At 43.4% G+C, this 19,868-nt stretch overlaps 3 protein-coding genes across 6 annotated transcripts; 2 read left to right on the forward strand and 1 right to left on the reverse strand.

The window, feature by feature from the left end:
- The first annotated feature begins 8,980 nt into the window (after positions 1 to 8,980).
- LOC4324317 (snRNA-activating protein complex subunit) lies at positions 8,981 to 12,833 on the forward strand. 2 transcript variants are annotated; one of them, XM_015772720.3, is made up of 12 exons: positions 8,981 to 9,193; positions 9,287 to 9,339; positions 9,448 to 9,514; positions 9,614 to 9,669; positions 9,972 to 10,288; positions 10,394 to 10,476; positions 10,666 to 10,754; positions 11,363 to 11,453; positions 11,548 to 11,643; positions 11,737 to 11,862; positions 11,941 to 12,198; positions 12,433 to 12,833. In XM_015772720.3, exons 1-12 carry the CDS (start codon positions 9,035 to 9,037, stop codon positions 12,712 to 12,714), a joined length of 1,677 nt encoding a protein of 558 aa, XP_015628206.1. In that variant the 5' UTR covers positions 8,981 to 9,034; the 3' UTR covers positions 12,715 to 12,833. The 2 variants fall into 2 exon arrangements, with proteins under 2 accessions (XP_015628206.1, XP_015628198.1); XM_015772712.3 differs by having other exon boundaries at positions 9,972 to 10,476.
- Positions 12,834 to 13,424: 591 nt separating this feature from the next.
- On the forward strand, positions 13,425 to 15,879 carry LOC4324318 (uncharacterized). Its single transcript, XM_015772899.3, has 5 exons — positions 13,425 to 13,875; positions 13,969 to 14,198; positions 14,850 to 14,930; positions 15,153 to 15,509; positions 15,627 to 15,879. The coding sequence occupies exons 1-5, from the start codon at positions 13,608 to 13,610 to the stop codon at positions 15,729 to 15,731; spliced, it is 1,041 nt and encodes a 346-aa protein (XP_015628385.2). The 5' UTR covers positions 13,425 to 13,607; the 3' UTR covers positions 15,732 to 15,879.
- Positions 15,880 to 16,496: 617 nt separating this feature from the next.
- LOC107278441 (uncharacterized) lies at positions 16,497 to 19,400 on the reverse strand. Of its 3 annotated transcripts, none has more exons than XR_010741315.1 (2): positions 19,014 to 19,400; positions 16,497 to 17,262 (listed from the first exon to the last, which is right to left on the reverse strand). XR_010741315.1 is itself a non-coding variant. In XM_015777294.3 (2 exons), exons 1-2 carry the CDS (start codon positions 19,287 to 19,289, stop codon positions 16,727 to 16,729), a joined length of 801 nt encoding a protein of 266 aa, XP_015632780.1. In that variant the 5' UTR covers positions 19,290 to 19,400; the 3' UTR covers positions 16,497 to 16,726. The 3 variants fall into 3 exon arrangements, 1 of the variants encoding a protein (XP_015632780.1); XR_010741316.1 differs by having other exon boundaries at positions 18,368 to 19,400; XM_015777294.3 differs by having other exon boundaries at positions 16,497 to 17,251.
- Between the last annotated feature and the right edge of the window lie 468 nt (positions 19,401 to 19,868).

The following is a 19,868-nucleotide window of genomic DNA, read 5'->3' on the forward strand; positions in this document are numbered from 1 at the left end:
CCAGCAATCCCAGTACTCTTTTTTTTTTTACCGAGTTTCCTCTTTTTTATCGAGTTTTCACGGAAAATTATCTTAGATTGAAAACGAGATAATAATTAGGAGAAGATATCGTCAAACAACAAGCGATGACTTATGGATGATAATTGGCGCTCATGGATAATAATTGGGAGAAGGATATCGTCAAACAACGTTTGACAAGCGATGACTCATGGGAACTTCTTTTCTCTTTGTGCAACGGAAACCTGATAGATCTTCTTTTCTCTTTGTAGCAACGGAAACCTGCTTATCGAAACCAATTATTTGAATGAGCACGTATTTGGACATGACGCATAAGCATAACTTTGTAAGTGACGCATAAACATGACTTTGTAAATCTATTATGGTTGAGATCCATTTTACATGCTTATTGATTCAGGCTCTATTTGTTTTAACTTAATTGTAATCTAGATTATTGATCTAGATTACTATAAGCTGTATTATAACAAGCTGATATAGAATAAACTGTTTGCAGGGTTTAATTTATTGGATTGACCGACTGTATCGGAGGTCACCGATAGACCAAATTTTCTGAAATTTTAGTCCGAAATTTTGAACAAATATTACTGAAATTCATGAAAAGTTAAAAAAAATAAAATTTTGGCCGAAATAATATCGTATCAAAGGAGGTCCGAAATGACTGGAATTTCCAAACCTGATTGTTTGTTTCTCTTTCTCTTGATTATTAACTGTTTGTTAGCTGTTAGTCACTCAATAATCTAAGAAAAACACATTTAGAGTGGATTTATAGATTGTAATAATCTATCATAATAAGCTATATGTTTGTTTCATCTTACTTCTATTATAATATAGATTAATAGAAGTAAGATGAAACAAACAGATAGCTTATTTTGATAGATTATTATAATCTATAAGCTAGATTACTATAATCTAGTTATCCACTCTAAAGGTGTTTTTTTAGATTACTGGGTGGCTAACACCTAACAACTAGCTAATAATTCCGAGAAACAAACAGCTATACTGGGTGGCTAACACCTAACAACTAGCTAATAATTCAGAGAAACAAACAGCTAACAACTTATTCTATGTAGAGCTAATGATTCAGAGAAACAAACAGCTAACAGCTTATTCTATGTAGGCTTTTTATAATCCAACTTATAATAATCTGACTCAATAATCTAGATTACAATAATTTTAAACTAAAACAAACAGGGCCTTAGTACCCTTGGGTATGCGAATTTAACAGTCTTTATTCAATTTCATAAAAGAATAATTCAATTTCAATAAAAATAGGAATAAGTTTACTGTAACTCTCTTAACATCTAGTAGCTAAATCTAATCGGTATCAATGAACCATAATACTGGATATAGTGGAGTAGCTTGGCGGCGTTGCGACCGGGCCGAGTCACGGGTCGGCGGTGGAGAGCACCCAGCCCGCCAGCGAATTTTTTTCGGTTTTAGATTTTTTTTAAAATATTTACAGAAATAATCTATCGGCCAAAAAAATTACAAAAATAGACCATACCGCCCACCTCTAGGGCGGCAAGTTGACGTGGCAAACGGGGGAGGAACGGGCGGTGACGGAGGGAGGGTTTTTTTGCAGGAAAACCCTTGCCGCCCTCTGGTGGGGCGGCAAGGGGCCCGAATGCAAAAAAGCCAGTCGGGGCCGGCCATTTTGCAGGCGGCCCCTTGCCGCCCTCTAGCCGGGCGGCAGGCCTCGCTGCCTATAAAAGGCCTGCCGCCTAGCCCCCAGCCCTCATTCTTCCCTCCTCAATTCCAGTGAAAAAAAAAAGAAGAGAGGGGAGGAGAAGAGAAGAAGGGGCGAAGCCCTGCCAGATTCAGACGCCGATTTCAGGTAATATTCATAGATCCTATATGTGACTATTGAGTTAAATAGTGTGTATTCTTTAAAAATTTGTTTGAATAAATGCATTATATTTTTAGGGTTTTAGTTGTACTAATCTAGAAGTGCGTATTGTAGATATCGGTAACTACGTAGATCTGCTAGTTTGGAATCAATACATTACCGTTGCATTGGCTTACACAAGAAGATATTACGTTGTAGATGTTTATTGCATGAAAGAGTAATATGATCTAGTTATTTCATTGACAGATATGTCGAACAAACAAATATTCCAAGTTTACCATGGACCAGGAAACGTCCGTTACGGGCCAACTGGGGTAGATCTGTCAGATTTTATTGTATCAGAAAGGGGAATTGATAGACCGGCTGAGAGGAGTGTACCTTCTATAAAAGGATAGTTAATGAGGGGCTTGAGAGTTGATCCACAGACAAGTGACATAACAATCAATGTTATAGTAAGTCGGGCAACTGAGGGTTTTTATTGGGAACTAATGCCAGTTCAAAACTCTCGAGTGTGGAGATGGTATTTGGAAAATGCATTGCAACGCGGGTGGCCTCTAGCTTTGGTTCCGTTTGTTCACCCGAAGGATCCAGGTGTGCAGATGAACATGGATGATGGCGAGGGACCAAGTGCTGAAGTAAATGAGACTTCTGTGGAGGAGGTCAACGCACGAGAGGACGGGGGCGTAGTAGCTCCAGTGGGCATTCAACCAGGTGAAGTGGCCGACGAGGGGGAGACTGTCGGTGCCATTGTGGATGAAATGGAGAGGGAGGATTCTGACAACGAGCGTGTAGAGGAAGGTGATTCGTCAGATGATGAGACGGATATTAATCCAGCAGAATGGGCTAGTGAGGATTTTTCTGGGCTGATCGTCTCTGAAGAGGATAGTGTGAGATGGGAGCACAAAGAAAATGAGGTTATTCAGGGAGCGATTTATAGTAGAGAAGAAGATATGAAGGAAGCAGTAAAACATTTTGCAGTGTCACTTCATAGAGAGTTTTGGGTTGCCAAGTCGAACCGGTCGCAATATGAAGTTCGGTGTGTTAAGAAAAAAGATGGTTGTCCCTGGAGAGTGCACGCATATAAGGGGAAATGGAAGGATTATTGGACAGTGTCAGTCGTTACCAAGCATACATGTTTTCTACCTGGTGTTCAGAAATACCACAGGAACATTACATGTGCATTTGTTGCATCTGAGATGTATGCGCATGTCATCGATAATCTCACATATGAACCAAGGTCAATAATCCGACACATCGAAGAGACATACAAGTATACTATTAGCTATGCCAAGGCCTGGAGGGCCAAACAGAAAATAATAGAGATGAGATTTGGAACTTACGAAGCCTCGTATGACAATTTGCCACGCCTGCTTGGTGTTATCGAGGAAAGAAACCCTGAGAGCTCTTACGAAGTGAAGAAATTCCCCTCAATTGAACATCCTGGCAAGAGTGTGCTGCAAAGGGCGTTCTTAGCTCTACATGCATGCAAGATAGCATTCGTGAACTGTCGTCCTGTTCTCTGCATTGATGGGACATTCTTGACAGGAAAGTATCGGGGCCAGATACTAACAGCAATAGGGGTAGATGGGAACAATCAGGTATTGCCCTTGGCATTTGCTTTTGTTGAGAGTGAGAATACCGACAGCTGGTACTGGTTCCTGAAATTGGTTAAAACAAAAGTTGTTGGTATGAGGCCAAATGTGAGCATGATACATGATAGGCACGTTGGCATTCTGCGAGCGATAGAAGAGTTGCAGTTTGGGAGTATGGAACGAGGATACCCCGGTGTTTGGGAAGATGTATAGAGTAGGTGGGGCATGCGTCATATGGGGGCTGATTTCTTCAAGCAATTCAAGAACAAGGAGCTCATGAACATGTTCAAGAGGCTGTGCAATCATAACCAGGAGAAAAAATTCAATGAGCTTTGGAAGAGATTAGATGAGTTGACAGCCAAATGCAGTGATCAGCGTGCAGCAGCTCCATCGACCGCCGTTGCTGACCCTCCTCAAGCTCTTGGACCTCTCCCAACGGATAGTCCAACATTGGTTAGAAGAACTGGATTGGAGATTCGGAAATTTTCTCAGTGGATTCTGCATGAACCAAAAGAGAAATGGGCCAAGGCGTATGACACAGGTGGTGCTAGATATGGAATAATGACAACAAATTTGGCAGAAGTTTACAACTGGGTGATGCGCGGTGTCCGTGGACTGCCACTAGTTGGCATAGTGGAGTTCATTTTACATGGGACATGCAGGTATTTTAGGGATCGGTTCCAGGCAGTTCTTCCCTCTATGCCGAATAACAGCATTTTGTTTGGAGCTTTCATGCAGAAAAAGCTAGAGGAGTTGCATAAAAAGGCCATGAAACATCGAGCTCTAGTGCAAGGTACCCAACAGCACAGGTTTGAGATACTATGTCAAGATAAGGCAGGCATGAGTATCTACCGCAAGAGAGTGAAGCAGGAGTGTGTTCTCAAAGCCGACGGCACATGTCATTGCTCTTGTGCAAAGCCGAAGCTGCTCCACAGGCCATGCACCCATGTCATTGCTGCCGCAGCGGAGTGTGGCATACCAGATGCAATATATGTGTCATAGTACTTCAGTAAGCAAGCAATATATCATACATGGAGCGGCGAGATTTATGGGTTCGGCATAGCTGGGGAGTTCACAGAGACTAACGATGAAGTACTCAATATTCCTGACCCATCGAAGCTCCGAGGCAAGGCTGGAAGGAGGAGGACTCGTCGCATCCGCAACGATATGGACGAGTCGGAGGCTGGCAGGGTGAAGCGTTGCAGCAAATGCGATGAACATGGGCACACCTACAAGCATTGTCCTAAAGACAAGGAGAAACCAAGTGCGGCGGAGGCAGGACTATCAGGATCAACAGCAGATGGAGCTCGCCCTACGGGTGAAGGCACTACCTCCACTCGACCACGTCCTAGGCGTCGTCGTGCCACGTCTGGCTCCGTGGTGTAGTTCTTATGTTCTATGTTTCGTCGTGTAATGTCAGACTTCGGCATGTCATGTCTTTTGGTCTCGTGATGTAACGTCGGACTAAGGCGCCTAACGTCTTTAGGTATGCTGATGTATGTCGGACTTCGACACGTAATGTTATGTTATATTATCGAGCTCTACATATATGTTAAATTGCACGTCATCGGAGTGTACCATTAGTAACGTTTGCTATATTTAAATAGCCTGTACTCTTGTTGTACATAATTATTCTCATGATTTTATTACTATTTCATAATTTTGCAAATTATCTTTTGTTTTACATTACTACTTTCTGAATTGTTCTAACACGAAACACTATATTTTTCAGAGATGGCACGTCAGTATACACCTCAGTTGTTGGACCCGGCGATAGATCACCGACACCGGTCTCACCTTACTGCGGTGCAGGGGGCTCAGCTTGGGACGTTCCGGGCACGGACGTGCGGTGAGCTACTCACGGTTCACGACTCCTTTGTCGAGAGGTACGAACAGTGTATTACTATAAGTTAGTTGCGCTGTAATATTTTTTATAATGACATATTAATTTGTTATTGCAGGCTGCGTGAGGCCGGCCTCCTACCGATGTGTCGGCTGGTGGAGGCTGCCGCCGGCGACGCGGACCCGGCCAGACAATAGACTGTGGACAGGTCCCTCCTAGCAGCTTTGGTCGACCGATGGAGGCCAGAGTCACACACTTTTCACTTGCCGTGCGGTGAGGTAGCCCCTACCCTGCAGGACGTATCGTACTTGTTGGGGCTACCGCTCGCGGGAGACGCTGTTGGGCCAGTGACCACGGCTGTGGACTGGTAGGACGATCTGACGGCACGTTTCGCACTAGTAACGTTGGCGACTTTTGTTGAGGACTGGTTCCTCGCAACCGAGGAGGTCGTGGACCACGAGGGAGAGCCACACACTGAGGAGGCGTACCAGGCCTACCTACGCTGGTACCAGCCACGCACCCGTACTAGGGTCACCTTCGCTCCCTTGGAGCAGCAGCCCCACGTTGCGAGCACTAGAGACCTCTACGCCAGGCACCACGACCAGGACTTCGCTCGTGCTGTGAGTACCCTGCATCGCACCATTCCTTTATGTTTTCATGTCTTTCTCTTCATCAAATTTTACGAATATTTACGAACAAATTAACCATGCAGGTCGACGACATCAACCGGGTCGTCGTTGATGGTTCAACGACGATCCAACATTTAGGCGCGGGGATTCCGGTACCCGTAGAGGAGCACCTGACGACGTACACGCGGATGGTGGAGTCGATGCGCTCGATTCTCCGAGTGCTCACCTGTCGTGCAGACGACGTTGCTCGGGCAGACGCAGCTGTACAGCGGCCACCCGTACTGACTGGTCCCCGTCCAGCTGCGCACGTTCCTAGGCCGACTCCCCCTCCGCACGGAGGTAAGTATTTTTATTACTATTTCTGTACATGCCTCGCACATATAAGTGAGCCGTTTCACCTGCCGATTGCTTCAGGGTTTCGTGCACCGTTCAGCACCCCGCCTTCCTCGGCTAGGCCTTCTGTTGTGCCCCCCACAGGTACTTAAAAAAACAACATTACTTCGACAATCAATTTACATGCATTATGTCTTAGCTTACAAGGGTCCCGTTGTCGATGTGTAGGTTTCGCCCAGTTCGCTATGACGCAGGCCGCCCACTTCTCCCAGGCTGCAAGGTCAGCGTCTCAGGCAGCTGCGTCGACCTCGCACTTAGCGCAGTTCTGGCAGTACACCGGGACTTCATCACAGGCAGCCGGCACGTCGAGTCAGGGTCCACCACTGGACCATGCTGGGACCTCGTCGGACCGCTTGCTGCCTTCCACCTTGCTCTTCGACATCACTGACTTTGACTTCGACTTCGCTTCAGGCTCGACAGAGGATGTCATCGGCCCCTCACAGCTGGGAGGCGCACCGCCGGTGCAGACGCAGGACCAGGCGCAGGCCACTCCTCCGCGGGACACTCGTGCTACCCGTGCTGTGCCACCGGATCGTTTCACCTACTCCCAGGACTACGTGCGAGCACAGGCCCGGAGGACCAAGCGTGGTCGCGGCGCGGGGCAGGGCCAGTAGAGCAATCTTCTCTTTGTTTATTTGCTTCACTTTTCAGTACTGTATGCTTGTGTAATGACTACGTTGTTGTTATATGTGCACGATACCTTTCGGCGCATGCACGATACCTTTCGGCGCATGCATGACTACTTTCTGCCGCACCGATGCAGCCTCCTTTATTCGCGTGCGATACGATATTTGCCCGCCATTTGGCGCATACGACCAATGTAACTTTCGGCGCCGATCATGCATGTAACTTTCGGCGCCAATCAGGCGTACCCACCATACCCCACCACGTTCACATGTCAGGGGTATCACTCGATTTTTTGCGCCTATATAAGTCGCCTTAACGAGTGAGGCCTCACAATCTTTCAGAACTCAGTCACATTCAGTACTCTCTTCCCCACTTGCTTCATTACAAATCCAACCGGCTTTCGTCAATGGCTAGACGCCGGGGTGTTGAGGATCCAAACTGGCGTAGCGATCCTTGTGTATACCTACTACCACCTTGGTGCCAGCGTCCTCTCTGCCTATGCGGTGATCGATGCCAATTAATGGCTTCGAGGAATCCTGATATTCGAGGAAGGCGCTTTTTTAGGTGCCCTAACTATGACCGTGAGGTATTTTATTATCTGCATATGCTTATTCATTCCGTATGGGCAATCGCTTTATTCTTCGTAACACTACTCTATTCGGCAGACCCGCACTACGGCTTGTGCATACATCGAGTGGGTCGATACAGAAAATCCCGTTCTCGACCTAACCACTTGTTTACAAGAAGGTTGCTGGTATTTCGCATCCGAAAGTACTGAGCAATACTTACAGAGAAAAGCGGCTTATGAACGACAATGTCGTGAACAACAGAGCGACTGGCGGGTGCTAACTACGGCACTCCCTCCATGGGAAGCCCGTCCAAGATGCAGGTGTGGTGATCGTTGTCAGGTTCTTTGTTCCATAAATCCTACAACATTGGGTCGAAGGTTCTTTGTTTGTCCAAATATTCTTGACGACGATTTCATGGTAAGAATATTTTGATTACATGAATCCTTATTTTCTCACAACATTTACTAACTTTGCTTGCTTTACATTTAATCTTTCCTCCCAGGAACCACCAAGGAGATGTCAATACAGAGAATGGATAGATACCAGAAGGGTTCTAACTCCACCTAGCCGTGTTGTGCAGCTTGAACTACCAGAGCAATACAGGGTTACTAAAGCGCGGTTTGAGAGAGGAGAGGGATCCTCACGTAGGGGTTAGCTATTATCGGACAACTTAGCATATTGAAATTTCTACTGTCATGCTTCCTTGTCCCATTACTATATCGTCGTTGTGTTCAACTATTGCACTACCTCCCTCCTAGTTCGAATCTAATATCATCTATGTAACCGCAATGGAAATAGTTGTATCATGTTCAAATTGTACTACTATTTCTTCATGTTACATAATTCTCCTTGTTTAAGTCCATATAATGTTTCTATGACCCAGACTGCGATAGGCCTATATAAATTATCTGAGTACTAATACATCGAATAAGGTACAAAATAATACCTCACTTAACATATGAAATTGCGCAACAACCAACTTCAATACATTTTTATAACAATATTAACAAGTTTTACCAATAAATACTTCTTTATTTATTATTAACATAACATAGAAATATCTTTTGGCCGTACTTTTTTCATTTGGGTCCCTTGTCGCTCTCTATTGGGGCGGCAAGGGACCCAGATGAAAAAATTACGGCCGCAAGCTCTTTATGGGCGGCCAAAATTGCAATTAGCCCCTTGCCGCCCTAGGGTCTAATCGCAATTTTGGCCGACGGCGGCAGACGGCGTGGTCGACCCACCGTCTGCCACGTCAGCTTGCCGCCCACCATTGGGGCGGCAGGGGCTATTTCTGCAATTTTTTTGGTCGATAGATTATTTCTGTAAATATTAAAAAAAAAATTCGCCCGCCAGCCGAGTGCTCTGGAGCGAGACGATACTCGACGGAGACGACGACGGCCCAGTAGTGATTCTTCATATTGGGCTTTATACTGGGCCCAGTAGCTTTTAGCCTTCTTCCCACCGCATTGGCGCCGAAAACCCCCCCAACCAGCGAAAGAGGCGGACACACGGCGATGGCGGCGGCGGCGGCGGGGGAGGAGGCGGAGAGCTCTGCCGCCGGCGAGCAGCGGCGCATGCCCTTCGCTCGTGGCGGGCCCGTGTTCGTCCCCTTCATGGTCGGACCCGTCTCCACGGTCCCCGAGTTCATGTCCTCCGCGCTCCACGAGCTGCAGGTTCGAATCCCCTTGAGCACACCGCCAAACCCTAGCTCTTCAATCCGTGCCCTTGCTTTGGTGTAATCGCGTTCTGTGTTACTTTGCGAGCAGTCGCTGAAAGATGAATTGGGCGATCCTGGTGATGAATTCGACGAAGAGCTCTGGTAAGCCCCCCAAATTCCGCCGTATCAGGTGGAGAAATCCCCCAGTGTCTGTCATGTTGTTCATATGCTTATTCGTGTTCTGGTTTGTACATTTTGTGGATTCTGCAGCGTAGATGAGTTGAGGGTCCTCTCAGAGGAGGAGCTGGTGGAGCGCGCTCTCCGGGAGGCTATGGAGGTGACCGTTCCTATCGAGCTTATGCTAATGTGCTTAATTGTAGTTCTAGTTTTGTGAACAATATTTTGATGTGATGTCTCTGTTATTTGGTGTTTTTAGGAGGGCTGGGATTCCACTGCTTTGTCACAGCTGGAGGATCAGAGGATTGATGGAGGGTAAGCTATTTTTGCTTGATTGGTGCTTCTTTTATGCGAGTTGGAATTAGATGCAACACGGACGGTTAATTGTTGGATAGCGTCATTCCATGCCAACTCATAAAGAAAGTTCTATTGTGAATTGGTAGCATGGAACAGCGGTTTGCACTTTATGCACCAAATCATCTCTTTTCAATTTTTATGGCTTGTAGCTGAATTCCTGGCATCTAAATTTTCTTTTCATATTATTATATTTAATATTCATGTCTTATGTGGCTCACAAAATGATAGGGTCTGATGTTCTTTCGAACTATCACATGCAGAATGTCAGCTAGTTCCACCTTTGGAAATGGTGCTATCACATCAAGCTCATCAGGTGAGAGAGAGACTTCCAGATCACCTACTGAGGATACGGCAAGCATACCACATGTGCATGGAAACAACGGTAAAACAAGAGGGGTAAAAGGGGAAACTAGAGGCAGGAAGCGAAAAAATGTCACTCCGACCTTAAATTCGTCAGTTGAAACGGAGATACCTGGACCATCTGTTGACACGGCAGTTGTACCATACGTACCACAACAAGGCATCGAAGGGAAAACAGGTGGCATGAAGGGGAAATCCAGAGGAAGAATGAAAAAAGGTGGAAATACCACTTCAAATTCATTAGGCGAGAATCTGGAAGTTGTTTCACATGAGTCTGTACCACCTGTCGAGGATCTGGAAGTTGTTTCACATGATGCTGCAGGCGCAGATGGAGATACAAAATGCGGAAAGGGCAAAAAGAGAGGCAGGCATTTTGATAGAGAAGTTCGAGCACATATTTTACAAGTATGCCTTACCCTAATGTTGCATCTCTGCTTAATTGCATGCATTTTCTGATGAATTTATCTTGTATAGTAGTTTTCTCTAAAAAAATATATATACATATTTCCCTCTTCTTCTTGCATCTATTGTTAATCTCTGGAAAATCTGACCATGGTTTTGCGTCATCATATGTTGTGGCATGGCTATAACTAGGGGAGCTATCTTACTAAAGCAGTGAAGATGGCAGAAATTAAGGCCAAACAAGAGGAAGACAAACATGCAGCCAGCTTGCACTCATTCAGGTAAAACAGTTAACTTTGTGGGCATGTATTTATTTGACCTTGATTTGTGGGTATGTATTGTTAGTAATTCCATTTTCTGATTGTGCCATAAGCTCATAGATATATATTATTTAATTTTCTACCGAATGGGATGGTGTTATCACAGCTTTGCTGAAGAGCTGTGGAATTTCTGTTGATAAGTAATTTGAACTTTTACTGATGGGCTGTGGCAAATAACAGTGTAAAAGTAATGTAAATCGTTCTTTGTGGTTCAGATGATAGCAGGATGCAGCCCAGTTTGGCTAGATTCATGTTTCAGTAAAAAATTGGTACTTCTGTGCTGGCTGAACTAACTAGGTATAGAAATTTACCTCCCCTTAATACTGGATTTTGATTAGCCCATACATTTACTCATGTATCCTATTTATTAGCCCATTTATGTAAATCATATATGGTATGCCCGGTAGGAATAGTTTGCTTCCTTTTTATAACTGAGCCACTAGAGAATAAGATAAGTATAAAATACAGCTGTCCAGGCTATGCACTTATGGCCATAACTAGATGATTTGATTTTATCTGTTATATTGTTTTCATTACAGCCTTCTATAAACATATTTTTTTGAACGCAGTGGTGATTCTGTGTTGGCCAAAGTTTCTAAGCCATCAGCTGAGAAAGTTGATGTTGCAAAATCTCTTAGGTACATCAGCACAACTTGGAAGGTTTGCATTAAAAACTATAGCCTATTTCATTTGCTCTTTTACACAAGTGGCTCATTTGTCTCAAATTTCACACTAACCATTTTTGTTATCCCAGAACAAAACTTTCAAACCTGGGGAGCACAGACCTGTAGTCTATCCAGAAGTACTTCTGTGTGTGGAAGTTTATGAGAAGAGATATGGCTCTGTGAAAGTAATGACTTATATACATATATTTTTTGGTATACTTATTTGTAGGGTGAAATATGTGGGGAATAAATTTTTTGGTGATCTCCTTTCCTTGCAGAGCCAGGAATTTCTAGTGTTGGGAAGCCAGCTCCTTACAGATCTTAGAGACAATATTTACTGTTTCAAAGACAAGCTGATGAATGTGGCAAAGCAACACGTTCATTCTGGTTATTTTCTTATTGAGGTATGCATCTGTGAACAGAAATTTGCTGTGTGTTCTTAAAGAATTGCAACTGTATTAATCAACGCTCTCTATTGTCAGGACACATTCTATAATGACACAAGGCGTTCTACTGTTGATTATAGTAAACCTATACTTGACTGGATTAAAAATTCCAGAAATGAGGCGGAAGAGAAGTGGGATGCCATTACTTCTGGTGTGCTGAAGAAACGACAAAAGGATTTACTGATGGGTTTGAATGTTTCAAATGTTCCTGATTTTAAATCTGCAAAAATGGAAAAGACTCGCTTTTCTGATCTGAACTTCCGTCTCGGTGCTGGGTACCTCTACTGTCATCAGGTTCTTATCTATTCTCCTTATGCCTTTATTGTTGTGATGTTTCTGCATCACTTTTTTTGTGGAAATCAAATCGTCATTTAGTCACAATCAAACCTTGTGTTGTTTGTTATCTATGTTTTGTGATGAAATCTAAAATCGATTAACTTGAAGCTGTAGTAATGTATGATGGTTGAGGTAGAGATCTACAACCCTTTCCCCCATGTTTCTGACAATACCCTGCACATACGTTTTCAGGGAAACTGCAAACACATGATTGTGATCAGGGACATGAGGTTGATCCACCCGGAGGACACACAGAACCAAGCGGAATACCCTCTCATGACATTCCAGATGCAGAGGCGGCTACAGAAGTGTTCGGTGTGCCAGATCTTCCATGCCACGAAGATGACGGTGGACGACAAGTGGACTCTGAACAATCCCTGTTATTTCTGCGACAAATGCTACTACCTCCTCCACTACAAAGAGGACAACTCACTACTTTATCACCATACTGTATATGATTACCTCCAGGAGTAAAGTACTCTTCGATGCAAGTATATTTTATCTGTTGCATGTAGCCCGGATCACAGGTGCATCTTTCGATTTGTTGTCCGTAAACTGGGCAGTTTTGGAGCAACAGAGGTATTCTTCGTGTCTATGGGCCTGTTTGGGGAGCTTAAGATTCTGAGAATGAGCTGCTGAGAAGCTAGCTAGTGAGAATCTGGAGAAGCTGGGTCCCAGCTTCTAGCTTCTAGTTCATTTTTCAGATTCTACAACTACAGATTCTCAAAATCTAGATTAAAAGATGAACTGTTTGGGGGAGCTTCTGGCAACTGAAGATTCTAGGAGAAGCTGCAGCTGCTAAAAGCTCCCCCAAACAGGACCTATACTTCATCCACAAAATCATCTCCCATTTGCAGTCCCATCTGCTTTCTCTGTTTCATATTACATGTACCTTTGACTTTTTAAGTTTGATCAAATTTATAAATAAATTCAGCAATATCTAATACATTAAATTAGTTTTATCAAATCTAATATTCAATATGTTACAATAATACGTTTGTTTTGTGTTGAAAATACTATGATATTTTTTATATACTTAATCAAAGTAACTCGTAAAATGAATATGAAACAGAGAGGGCAGAATACAAGAATTACATAAGTGACGCATGATTTTCTAGAACAGTTTCTATAAGAAAACATTGTGTTCTTCAACAAAACACGAAGCTAGAGGCACGTGAAAGCTCAGGAAAGTCATGCCCATCCTGGGATACATCTTCCTCGTTGGGCCTAGAAGAAGGCAGTCCACTAGAAAATACTAGACCTATAGTAGTTGGCACGGGCCAATTTTGTTTTCCCTTAAAAAAATTGAGGAAAAATAGAAGAGAAATGAGAAATGGAATGGACTAGCAGTTGTTGGGCCAGGGCTAATGGAGCGGAGGCCACATGTGGCAACGAGAGGCCGTGGAGCGCCGCGCCTTATCCTCCCGCCTTTTCACGTCCCGCCACGCCGACCGCGCCATGGGCCACCAATGGCCACCGCCACCGCCACCGCCGCCGCTCTCTTCTCCTCCCGCACCCTTTCCCCCTCCTCCTCCCCCCGGCGACGGCGACGGCGAGGCATCCCCGCCGCCGTCACCGGCTTCCTCTCCCGCCGCCATGCTCCCGCGCTCCAACGCCGCCTCGCCCCCCTGCACGGTGAAGATCTCATCTCACCAATGCGATCTCGCCGTGCGGTCCAGCTCGCACGTACGTGATCTAATTAACTCCCGGCTCTGTGCGTGATTGCAGTTGTGGATGATTCCAAGGAGGTAGAGACGGCTGCCGGAGATGGTGCGGAGGAGAGGTCGCAGACGGACAAGCTGGTGGACGGGATGGACTTCGGGGAGCTCTGCAACGACTTCGAGTGCATAAGCAGCCCCTACGTGGAGGCCACCGCGAGGCAGCTCGCCCGCGACATCCTCGACCTCCGCGACGACAACCGCGCCTTCACCTGCTACGCCGTCTCCGTCAAATACAAGGTGTGCGCATCACCCTTGTACCACCAATTACCACTTTACTGCTACTCCGTACTATGTGTTATCAGTAATTCAGACATTAATTTGGTACCAATCTCGCACCAATGCTTTGCATCTCCTTTCAAGTTAATCTAGCAAACATGTAAGCTACGAGTCTGATATGATCATGGGATTCCATGAACTGTGGCAAACACTATCTGTAGTTTTTTTTTTAACAGTACTATCTGTTTTTTTTTTCTTGGAAGGGAAAAATAGAGCTATGCCATTTCAATCAGCGAGTAACGCTTTTGCGTATTCGCTCCGAAGGTTTAGCAACACCAACAAGAATAGTTTCAGGCACAGAGTAGACCCCGAGAAGCTCTTGCAAAAGCTCTATGAACCAACACAAAATACTGCTGTTAGCTGATGAATGTTTTTTTTCCCCGAGGAAATCTGATGAATGTTTAAGTAGGTAACATGCCTCCATTTTCAGAAGTTTTAGCCAGGCTGATGCTGATTTTATATTAAGAAGAATAGCAACGAAAGTACCACTCAAACAACAGCAAGAAACAAACTACTGAACTAGTGACAGATTAGGATGTCCAGATGCAGATACAATAACTGATGAGCTACTTGACATCACCTTGTGGTTTCGTGCCTTTCTTTTTTTTTCAGGACCCGGTCAGAACATTTGTTGGACGGGAGAAGTACAAGAGGCCATTGTGGATCACCAAGGCACTCGAAAACCCTACAGTGGTAAGGATTGCTGCAATTCTATACCATATCCATGAAGTTAGAACTCTGTTGTAAGATATCTAACCCAAACAAGTTGCATAACATACTGTCCAAAAGAAAAAGGACTTTGTCAGTTCAAATTCAAACAAAGAATGCCTCTCTCCTTATTTCACATTGGCATGCTCATGAGTTTGGATTGATTCCAGTCTGACTATCTAATCAGCATTCGTGTTATTGCGTCAGACAGTCCAGGAAATGTCAATGCAATCGACAAGCAACCTGACCATCAAATGGACATTCAGAGGCAAACCTAAGAATCCAATCTTCGCAACCATCGGAGGAGACCTGATCGTCTCTGTTACCTCACAGTTCGTATTGAACCAGATTAGCGGCCAAGTGCTCGAACAGGTCGACTCATGGGACCTCTCTGCCTCGTCTCCTCCTGCCCAGGCCTACTTTTGGTTGTCCAGGAGGGCCTTCTCCACTGTTGAAGCCGGAAAGGACACAATCGAAGCTGCAAAGGGTACAGCATCTCGGCTATCATCAAAGAAAGATGAGAACTTGGAGGTTTATCCAGATCCCTCAGGGGATCCTACTAAGGTACATGAATCATACATTGCAAAAATTGATGTCACTTTATATAAACCCACCCACTTATCTGTAGCTATCCAGTGATAGTGTTTTCAACTTTTTGAGCTTTTGTGTTCAATATTGCAGTTCTTCCAAAGGCCGGATGATGGATTGAACCAAGATGTGTACCAGATTGCGCTTTTCCTGGCCGTTCTCTACTTCATTGTACAGTTTTTGAGAACGACTCTGTGATTGTACTAGCTCCCACAGTCCCAACTCAACCTGATACTCTGGCCTGATTCTCCAGGTCAAGCTTTTGTGTATCAGTGTATGCATATATGTGTGTGTATCTATTTCTAACGAAATCCTATCAGCGGCATGATCGACAGTTGATTCAGCATCTGGCTGGCCGGGGTTTTCAGATGTTCCAACTGTTAAGTGGTTCGTGTTTGCATGCATGTATGCCAGATTGCGCTTCCTTTTTTTTTTGGAAACAAAAGAGGAATAACGTTTGGTCAAAAAAAAAAAAGAGGAATAACGGAGCTGGCTATCTTTGTATTAAGAATAAGGGGTACAAGAAACACCATGAGATGACGGGCCTATTCACTTTGATAAAAAAAAAACCTTACCAAATTTTGGCATTGCGAAAATTTTGGTAACTTGCCAAAATTTTGGCAGGATTTTTTATATAGTTACCAAAATTTAGCTACAAACTAAATGTAGCCATTTTTTTGGCAACTTTATTAAAACTTGGTAAGGTTGAAAATGACATTAAAGTGAACAGGCCCGACAAGTCTGATTTAGGATTCAAAACCAGGACCCAGGTTGACTGGGCGAACACCCTCGCACCATGTCACCTGAGCTATACTTTGAACTATTCACGGTTCCCTTGCATGAAGAATATGTTTTTTTTTACACCACCCATTTTCAAGTTCTGAAAGAAAATTTAATTATAATTTACATTCGGAAAATCATTTGCATGTTGTCATAACTCAAAATCCAAAAACATCTCTGCAGCTTAAACAACCACCTTATCCAGTTAAACTGATCGTCTTATACATATATGTTGAAAATTGTACGAACAAATGTGTTCCTTTTTTTCCCCCTTATTACAACTTGCAAGAACCACCACACACCACCCAAACCCATTTTCAAGTTCTGAAAGCAAATCTATAATTTAAAGGGAGAAACTGGTGCTGCGCACAAACACACGAGCTCCAAACCGCAAAGATGCAAATGTTGTCAGCTCAGTTCGGTTTGAAGAATTCTATGAAAGCCATGTATATCTCCAAATGGTTCCCGGTGATCACCGCCGAGACCATGGCCATGACTGCCCTGACGATCCGCCTGAACGTATCGAGGAACCCGGCCGATTTCCTCCGGTACTTATCCACCTCGAGCACGGGGAAGCTGTTGCATTCCACAATGGCAGTCGAACTACTAGTTGAAGAAGCAGCGCTTGCTCCAGCAGCAGGCGGCGGCGGCAGCAGCATCTTCGGCTTTTGCACGCCGTAAAGCCTCGACTCGAACTGCGAAACGAGAGCTTTCCGGACGCAGGCGACGTGCAGCTGGATCATCTTCTCGCTGGAGGCGTAGGCCCATGGGTTGCTGAAGCTCCCCTGATTCCGCTCGTGGCACATGCCGCATTTCTTGGTGATCTTCCTCTCCAGTTTCAGCTGCACCGTCTCGGTGGTTATCACGCGGGGGAGATCTGCGCAGCAAGGGTGCAGGCTGACCTTCTTGTCCGGGCAGTAGTACACGTAACCTCGCACCTGCGAGCTTCCTAAAGCATGGTGTAAATTAACGGCGGGAAAGGGTTTTCTACTGGGAAACTATTTTCATCGAGAGGATATCCTCTCGTTATTTATATATTACCCAAATAGCTATAAAAAATTGAAAAAATTTGAGAAGATGTATTAACATGTGATATATATATCACTCTACAAATATGTAAGTTCAAATTCAACTTCTACACCTCGCAACGAAAAAAACAAATTAAACCATGTAAGTTCAAATTCAACTTCTATATTGAATTTGAACTTGCATGTTTGTGGAGTGATATATCACATATTAATATATCTTCTCAACTTTTTTATTCTCAATGTATATGGCTAGCACCTTTTAATCTTTATTCTTCTAAAAGATTAAATTGAAGGAGTAGTTTTGAGGAAAAAAAATCTACTAATACTATTTTCGTGAATACATATATATTTCATGGAAAGTCATTTTTCTCCTTAAGGCATCGTTTCTTCGATGCCATCTTAAATAAAAAAATATATCTAATAATATAGATCAAAGGTGGTATGTTATTTCAGAAACATTAAAGTTAAATTCAACCTATATACAAATTAAGTTGGAATAGAAATAATAAATATGACTGTGAATATGTGAACAATACACTAGCTTGCTAGTTAGTTTCATTATCTTTTTTTCAACTTGTATGAGTCAAATTTAAACTTACATGTTTACATAATGATATATATATATATATTACATATTGATTAATGTTGTCAAAAATAATTTATATTGTTTGGATGATATGTAAGAAACGAGGGACATCCAAAGAAAAGAAACAACTCCATATGTTTTGGAGGTATTATCGCCGGCTTTTACAATGGATCGGATGACGTCTCTTTTTTTAATATGCATTTACCTTATTCAAAATATGTACAAATATGTAAAAATACAAGTCATACTTAAGTAACTGTAATCATAAACCAAACCATAATAAAGAAATCATAATTATATAAAATTTTAATAAGTCAAATGATGAAATCTATGTAAAAAATCAAAACGACGTTCTTTACTAAAAAGTCATAGAGAGTATTAATTTGCAGTCAAGGTCAACCTTGCCGGAAGGAAGTATTAAGAATGGAGAGAGCGAGGACCTCAGTAGCGCATGCCTCGCCATCCAAGGAAAGAAACATCAACATATGTTTCGGGGGAGTGGATTCTGATAACTCGAGGAGATGTCTCATCGTTGTTTGTATGTCACTTAAATAATTATGAAAAAAATTTAAAAAAAAAGAGAAGATATATTAACATGTGATATATCACTCCACGAACATGCAAGTTCAAATTCAATTTCTATATCTAGCAAAGAAAAAAAATAAAATTGACTGTGAATATATGTTAACTAGCTATAATTTAATTTTTTTGCGAGATGCATAAGTTGAATTTAAACTTACATGTTTGTAGAGTGGTATATCACATGTTAATATATCTTCTCAATTTTTTTCATAACTATTTAAGTAACATAAGTAACATATAAACAATGAGGGAACATCCCTCAAGGGATAAAAATAGTTTCTCATGTTTCGGAGGTATTATCACCGGCTTAATTTTATGATGGATGACTCCTTTGATTTTTTTTAAATATGCATTTATCTTATTCAAAATTACTTTGGTTTTTAAATATGTATTTATGTTATTCGAAATACGTGCAAATATAAATATATACAAGCCAGACTTAAGTATATCTAATCATAAACCTTGCCAGGAGGAATTAGTAATTAAGAATAAGAGAGCGGAGACCTCAGCAGCGCATGCCTCGCAACGGGCACCAGCTGTACTGACCGACTTGAAGAAGAAGAAGTCGTGCTTGTAGAAGGGAGCTGGCACGCGAGTGTTGAGAGGCTGCAGTGTACAGGACCTGTGGTACTGATGGTTGCAGCCCGCAGTGTGGCAAGCGTACCGGAGCTCGAAGCCGAGCTCTTTGCAGCCAGAGCAAATGAAAGGTTCGTCCTTGCGAACCAAGCACACCTTGTGCTCGTGATGGTTGGTGTCCAAAATTTCGGTGTACCCGGCCATGCTGAGTATACGTACGTACGTAAACGTACCTCACCACCTCACGCTCGCCAAGCTAGATCGATCTTTTGAGTAGCTAGGTAGGTTTCAGTAGCTCATAGCATACCGTGGCTTGGATCGATCTCGCGGTCACTTATATATATAGAAACGTACGAGAGATTAATTAATTAGCTAGCTAGTGGGAGAAACATATAGGTACACAGTATATGTAGTATCTAATAACGTCGCGTACCACGCGGGGTTTAGAATGTAAGAACCGGCAAGTGAACTTCCAAACTTCCAAGTAAACGAGTACATCGATAGGCATCGATAGGGATAAGGTGTTGATTATTCTTACGAGAATGCTCCTTGTCAGTCGCCCATGCACATGCACTACTAGCTACTTGCATATGCGTGAGAGAAGTGCTGCTAATTGACCTTGCATAGTTGGCAACTTTTAAAAGGGAAAGGGGAATAAGAAGAGAGGGGGGGGGGAGTGAAAAGATTCATACTTCATACTCAAGTATAACATGCCTTAAAGCATGTTATAAGGATATCATATATAAAGATGACAAACACACGTGACATGTCTTATAGCGAGGC

The sequence above is a fragment of the Oryza sativa genome, chromosome 1 (assembly GCF_034140825.1).
Source record: "Oryza sativa Japonica Group chromosome 1, ASM3414082v1".
Lineage (NCBI taxonomy): Eukaryota > Viridiplantae > Streptophyta > Magnoliopsida > Poales > Poaceae > Oryza > Oryza sativa.